Here is a 7706-nt window from a genome sequence, read left to right as displayed (position 1 = left end):
TTTTTTGTAGGTGGGATAAATGTTAGCACATTGTTTTTTGGCACTTTTTTGAATGAGTTCGTAAGAATCTCTAGTAAGACGTGCGTCTATAAATAGTGCCAAACCCTCCTCCGGAGAGTATTTACGGATCTGATTGTCGTCCAACCACATTTTTTTAAAAGTAATTGCTACCTCGGGAGGCGATTCTGAGAGTTCTCTCACAATGTTAGCAGCATCTCTTTTGCCTGATTTATACAGGCTAGAGGAGGCTGCAAAACTGAGTTCCTCGCCAGACACTCTCTCAACCAGAGGTGCTATTTTTCGTCGCTTCGCAGGTGTGCTCAGTGACGGAAAATCTTTTTCTGGCCGACCCGTCCTAGGTTTAGGTTCTCTTCCGCTGGTCAAAACAAATTTGATCTTATATTTAAAAAAAAAATGCTCCCTTTTAGTCGGAGTTTCATACTTTCTGAAGTGCTTCTCCCATCTTTTCTTCATTGATGGATTAAATTTCCCGATTTTGTTGGTATTCGCCAGAGAATCCTGCTTATTGAGCGGTCCGCTTACTTTCTCATCTATGAATTTCCGAACTAGCTTATTTTTTTCTACCATGGTTGAACCTTTCTTCCATTCGTCGAAAAGTTCTTGACGAGTGACTAAGCAAACCTCTTGAAAAAGCGAAAAAGACACATAAAAGTTTCTAAGCAACATAGCATGATGTGTGAAGGTATAAAAAAAAGTATACAATTCTGGGATTTGAACTTGAGTCGTGTAAATGAGAGTCAAGCAAAAGTGTAATTGACCTGTTTCCGTGATCGTCTATCACAGGAACTAATCAACTATAATAGGTTTGAAAGATATGCCAAACGGCTAGGGTTCCATGCGCCAGATCAGACAGTGACCCGCCGCGCCGCGCCTAGTGCATCAAGAACGCCTCGACGCCGGGCCATTAATCTTCGCATATCTCTCTGAACCGCAAAAAACCGCAAGATATCTCTACAGATTATCAAACTACATAAAATTCTGCGTCACCTAGTACAAGTCTGATATTGGTATTCGCCGGTATTTGATACATTCCAATCCTCTGAAGTTTAAAAACACAGATGTTTCAGAGCAGGTGTTAAAAAAATAGAAACTATAAGAAAAAATGATGAGGAAATAAAATGAATGATTTGACTTACTTCTCAGGGGCTCTGCCATGCTGGAAAACCATCAATTGCATAACCTGTTGCGTGAACATCATCAGTATGGAACGCATTTGTTGCGTCTTCCATCTGGGCTTCCAGTCTTACCTGTTTACGCTCACGGTTCATCATCAATTTTTTGATAACAAACAAGATTCTGGTGAATTTAATCACTGATTTGGTGTCAGTGGATATCTGAGAATGAAATGCAGCCTCTGGTATCTTTCTACCAAACACTTGAAATTTCGACTTTTGAGCGGCTAGATTGGTCGTTTTCCTCACTGTGCGTTCATACTGCTGGCTCATGCTCCAGGAGGCTCTCACCAGAGCCTCGTGTTCCTCGTAAACAAATATGAAGAGGCCGATGATATATATTATAGTGATACAAGTAAGAGCTATTAATGCTTTATCTGTAAGCGGTACAAGTCCCCACAACCTGGAAAAAAAGAAATGAAGTTTAAAAGTCATAATGGACCTGTTCGGAAAATCTTGGTCTCATTACATGAACTTAGCAACGCAGCGTATAAATCCAACGTTTTTATTGCAGCAGTTTCAGTGGATGCGAATGTTTAGGCTCCGGCCCCCCCCCCAAAAATCTCCTCTAATCTACGTCGCGACTGTCGCACTACCTTCCAGGACTTGTTAATTCACTGGCCGTCAGTGTTGCCGTTATTTCAGATAGGTGCACCGTTGATAGTTGCACGTGAAGTGCGATAGTTTTTTCAACGGCAACTTTTTAATAAACTCGGCCAATACCATTGAGCCGTCATAAGGTTCAGAGGTGTAAGTTTTTGGAAATAATAGAGAATTTTCGTTACTGAGAATATGCAGCCGCCGTCTAACACTAAGCAAGCACTCGATTCCTTTCTTCATTAGAGGGGTGACAAGTATCGGCACCTGCTTGTGACTCTTACCGTTCACTCGGAAAATTTGAAGAGTGTTTCCGGTTTTTTTCTCCTCTTCCGTTAATACGTCTTCTTCGTAATCAACATCTTGTTCTTTTTCGCAGTTTTTGTATTCTTCTATCGTCGCATGAGTTACTTCGAAAGGCCGCCTCCGATTTAATATCAAAATATCAACAATGATGAGCTCGGTAAGAGCTGCAAAGTTTTGTTCACAAGTGTTCTGTCGTAATTTATCTGTAAGTCGTTGATAAGACTCCTCGACCTTCTTTGTGACGAGTGAAAGGTCTTCATCAGAAGGGAGAATATCTAACTTATTTCCATAAATCCTCCTTCTTGATTTCTCACAATTTGTCCCTATTTCAAATTTCCACTGCTTCTCTATACAATACAAAAAATCTGTGACGCTCTCTTTGACAGCAGCTTTTTCTTCAGGGGTCAATTCCTCGCTTTGAATCGCGTTTATCTTCACAATATCCGCGCATTCCTTCAACATACTATTAAATCGTCCAGAGATGCTGGGAACTCCTACTTGCCCCGTCTCTTCATTTAGTTGCGCAAGTCCATGGATTGCCCTCATCAGCTTTTCAAAATTTTGGGCTTTTAGCAGGTCTTCAAAGTGCACGATATCCTCTTCATTTTCGTCAGCTATATAGGAGGAAGAGACGTGCCAGATCACGCATCTTCCTCCTAACTTGATGATGATGAACCTAAAATGATTTTTTCATCAGGAGGAAAAGGCACAGCATTCTCGGCCTCTTCCTCCCCCCACGATGCGCCGTTCTTCCTGCTGTTTTTAACGATTTTCTTCTCATAAGGGCGTCCATGCACATGGAGAGGTGTGTCTCCCGATGAGGACGATTTTAATTCGATTGCGAACCTGTAACAAGAGAAGAAAAAAAGTATTCATCAATAATTTAAACTTAAGTACTTAGCTTTAACATTGTAGCGACATTTAAGTAGGTCGGCTTCCGGAGAAGATGGTTCCTGGGCGTTTTCGATTTGGTGCCCGGGTGGGCCAGGGAACGTATTTTAAGCACCGTGCATACTGCTGGCTCATGCTCCGGTAGGCTCTCACCAGAGCCTCGTGGTCCTCGTAAACGTATATGAGGAGGCCGATGATATATATTATAGTGATACAAGTAAGAGCTATTAATGCTTTATCTCTAAGTGGTACAAGTCCCCACAACCTGGAAAAAAAGAAATGAAGTTTAAGAGTCATAATGGACCTGTTCGGAAAATCTTGGTCTCAAACGCATCCCAATCTCCTCTATCAAAACATTCTAAAAAGTCACCACAGTCTAGCCTAGTCCTTCCATCCTCCTTTTTTGCCTTCCTTTTCTTTCCTTGTGGTGGAGAATTATAATTACTAGGTCCACCTTTGCCTGCAAATAATAAAAATAATATTGATGGTAAAAATAAAAATTTCTCATCTTTAGGTATTAGCATAGTTTCCAGATTTTTGACAGGACTCGGCGTTTTAGGTACATTGTCACAAATTTTGGTGGATTTAGCCTTCTTTTGTAGGGCATCGAGGTATCCTCTTGATAATAGGTCGTCCAGTGATGACCAGTCCCCGGCGTCAAACATCTCCACATAATTAGAAAAAAAATTTGATTTTTTTGGGTGTGGGGCAAGGTTTCTTGATTCATGCCTTTTTCTTTTGACATCCCTCTAATGGACGATCAGGTTTTCTTTGTCTTAAAGATAGAAAAAAGCACTAATTAATTTCATGAAATTTACTATGAACAAATGAAAAATAAAAGCTATCTCTTCTTGTTATTTAAATGGTGGCATAATGACAAATTGTGCTAACATGAAGTTGACAGATCTTCTGTCGCAGTCTAAGGTCAGCGGGCCGATTATTGAAATTTATAGACAAAACTATAGACAAAGAAGGCACAGGGAGTATGGAGCAATCCCATTGGTTGAAACTGGTGGTCTTTACAGACTAAGAGGAAAAATGATGGACTAACTGTCAGATCTCTTGTCGGTTGCCGTTAGTTAGTCTATCACCTACCTTCTTTGTCCATTGCAACCACCCGCTTCCACCAATAGCATCCCTCCTTATCCTTTTTGTCTTCTTTGTCTATTGCTATGTCGATCAATTTCAATTAATCGGCCCGCAGGTCATGCTTGTTTGGCTTTAACACTGAGCAATCTTAATGTAAACAAAATAATTTTAGGGCCATCGTTTGAGGGGCAAAGGGTACATTTGCCACAGATATTGAAGATGTAGGTGATGCATGGACCTCGTTCAGAAGACAGCCAGCGGAGATTCTCCAACGTTCCGCATGCATCTCTTTGCGTTATTTAACCTTTTATTAGGGCGCAAGATTGGAAACTTCGAGTGGAATTGGAACTCGAGTTAGATCTGAGTCCGAGGACGAAAAGTCATCTTCGAGGGTAAAAGATACAATGTCCATGTCAGAATGAGAAGCAGATTGCTTATTTTTTCTTTTTTTAACCATCGTGAGAAATTACGAGAGTCAACGAGAAGATGGTAAAATTTTTATGGACTACGACCACGCGGTGACGATGGACGAGGTCCCCTCGTCTCGGCCGCGAGAAGACGGGAGGGGAGGGGGACGCGCACCGGGGTGAGCCGAGCACTATCACTGCACTCCCGCACTGTAATTATCGGATATTTCCAATTGAAATATTTAATCGGGGGAAGGATTTTACAGATTATAAATAACACTAGCACATTGGTAAGGTCAAACCACGCACTTTTGATGTAACTCCCGAATTGATAGTCGCACCGAGAGCGCGGAAGCAAGGAAGAACCAGCTCAACGCAACCCCAAGAAAATCTGCAGCAAGTGAGTGAGATCAACTGTAAAAACTGCGGACAACTTCATCCCATCCTCGTCGCCATGTTTGTAGGTGTGAAGGTGGTGGGCTGATATTTGATGTAATGGACCTGATTCCCATTGGACACTTCATTTGCTCTTTGCTTCCCAGTTTCCACAGAACGACAAATCTTGACTACCTTGTCTAAATCAAACTCTTCACCGAGGAGCCTTTCTTGCACCGTTTTGTTGTTGATCCCAACAACTAATCTATCACGACTGAGTTCCGCTTTCAGAGTTCCAAAGTCGCAATTATCGGCTAACTTCTTAACCGAGAGAAAGGAGGCCTCGAATTCCTCCGATTCCTGCTGACAACGGGAGTTAAACAGAAACCGCGAATAAACAAGGTTTTTCTTAGGTTTGATGTAAGAGTCTATTGCTTGAATGATGTTTGAAACTTTCGAACTTTGTGCTTCGGATAAATTTAACGTGTTTAGCAATTCACAAGCCTCCTCACCAACGATATTCTTAAAGATAGCGACCTGGACCGCATCACTTTTCGCGTCTAATTCGTACCCGATAGAATAGTTCTTGTAACTTTCTTTGAACCGTTTCCAATTTTCGCTAAGAGATCCCGATAGTTCTAGAGGTGATGGCACTCTCAACTCCATTGTTAAAATTACCGAACAAGAGCACACATAAAATGGAACAAAAGAACAAAAATCGAAATGAGGCTAAAATTGATTAAAACTGGTTATTTAAAACTGAGCGCCACAAAACACGTCGTTCCGTGACAAACTAGAGCTGCCAACCCCGACGTTATCAAGAGAGGTCATACGGCAACACTGTCACATGAAAGGCGGCAATTTTTGCCGAGCGGGTGTTCTCAAATTAGAACGATCGGGTTTGTTTTTGTCATATAGCTTAGAAAGGGTAATGTTGGTTGCGTTGTAATAGTAATTTTTCTTCTTGTTCAGATGTGATGATTCCGAGACAGATTACTATTTGTGTTATTTAGGGGTCTCCTGTGTCCGCATTGAAATAGATATCCAGGATGTGGTGTCTCTTCAATCTTCGGGTTGTTTGGCTATTATCTAATAAGGCGAGAGCAAGTGGATTAGGATGATTCATTAGTCTGAGGATATGGCGATGGGTAATGGACGATACATAATCCTCGACGAATGGAATTTTTGCATTTCTATGGATTACATCCACATATTGAAATTTATGGCATCCTGTTATATGGCGTAGGAACTTGTTCTGTGCAGTTTGAAAGCTTCTTTTAACGCTTGTTTTCCAGGTCCGGTTTTGAGGTTATGTTGACATTTTATGCTTTCACCAAACAACACCAATTACACCGGTTACTTAAATAGGATGCCAAACTGTACATTTTCGAAAAAAACGAGTTTCGTAGGTGCCAAACTTACCGAGTTATGACTATAAATCGGAAATAAATCAAAATTGTCCCTATTCACTCGCCTGTCCCCATTCACCCCATATTACGGTACTCCGATGCTACAAACTTTTCTTTCTCATACTTCTTCCTCACGGTTGGAGCTTGGTGTAAATTAAGAGATACGCTGAAGAGCAGCCTTGATTGCTACTCCAATCATGGGGTCTTATGCTCTCATCGTCCGCTTCAACGTACTGTCCACCGGACTGAATTACAGTTGTGTAGTGTCCAGACTCGATACTCGAACCATGGTGACGGACATTTGCGTGTAATTCGTACCGATCTGACCCGAGGGTAAGATTTTTCGTCGCAAGCTCTGTCACTTGGAATCGATCATTTTTCACGAAAATACCTTCCTGAATTTCAGTTGTGCGTAGAATTTGAATGGCCAACACATTGCCGGGGTTTCGTACGACTGTGCGGCTAATACATTTGCCTGAGCATCTTTGGCCATCCGCTAATATACTCTCACAGCGGGTGTCATCGTTCGGAGACCAAGCGCTCAGCTCTGACTCTAAAACTCTTTTAAGAGTAAATTCTAAGGGCAGCGGCAAATGGAAAGTCCTCCCCACAACCTTGGAGGTCAAGTGGGTCGACGGTATTTTCCAGTTCATTACCGTCCCCGCTTTGACCACAACTTAGAAGGCTTTAACAAGTTGAATGAACATTTTCTCGAAGCTGTTCAAACATCCAATTTCTGGTGGAATCGGAGAAGCTTCCATTTGATTGATGGATGTAGTCGGAGGTATTGTGTTGTTTGTTATTTTCAAGTGACAGTAGTCACAGATCCAATCGCAACACGAGGACGGATCCCAGGAGTATTGACAGAGCAGCTCCAGCGAACATGATGGTGACGTTTTGGATAAGAGCCGTAGACGAATCAAATTCTACTGGTGAAGAGTGTCCAAACGCAAGAATCTCCTAATCAACCACCCCCTTCCCGTCGCTTACTCACACTGCTCTATGTATGGATTAATCGCTGCAATAATCTTCGCCCGGGCGAGCGCTGTAGTCGCACGGGGGCGACTTTTCCGGGGGGGGGGGGGGAGTATAGGCGGGGCGGGCGTATGTGAATCGCACGCGGGGAGCAGGGTGGACCGAAATTGTTATTTTTCTGGAAATCCGGAAACGGCTCGGGCTCAAAAGTTCTCAGTAGGCATCAAGAACGAGAAAATAATCCCATGCAATAACTCATTATCTTGATCATCAACATGGACATCGAAGCTTTGAGGGCTAAATATGCCGATTTGTCGAGTTTTTTTTTACAATAAAATTGCTCTCCACGGCCCCCTTTGGGTCAAAACTTGTCCAACTACAGGTACTCCTAAGTAGGTATTTTGAGTCGAGGAATCCTTTTTTGAATGAAAAGAAACGATATTACTTGGAATAAGGAGTAACAA

The 7706-nt window shown here is 42.2% G+C and overlaps 1 protein-coding gene across 1 annotated transcript; it reads right to left on the bottom strand.

Moving 5' to 3' along the window:
• Positions 1 to 4918: 4918 nt before the first annotated feature.
• LOC140224826 (uncharacterized) lies at positions 4919 to 5524 on the bottom strand. The gene has a single exon (XM_072301548.1). The coding sequence runs from the start codon at positions 5522 to 5524 to the stop codon at positions 4919 to 4921; it is 606 nt and encodes a 201-aa protein (XP_072157649.1).
• Positions 5525 to 7706: the final 2182 nt, after the last annotated feature.

The sequence above is a fragment of the Bemisia tabaci genome, chromosome 6, assembly GCF_918797505.1.
Source record: "Bemisia tabaci chromosome 6, PGI_BMITA_v3".
Lineage (NCBI taxonomy): Eukaryota > Metazoa > Arthropoda > Insecta > Hemiptera > Aleyrodidae > Bemisia > Bemisia tabaci.
The sequence above is the reverse complement of the archived record's forward strand: the minus strand, read 5'-3'. Positions and strand labels throughout refer to the sequence as shown.

Excerpts from the sequence above, each read along its gene's own strand:
- LOC140224826 (XM_072301548.1), bottom strand. The coding sequence starts at position 5,524 with ATGGAGTTGAGAGTGCCATCACCTCTAGAACTATCGGGATCTCTTAGC.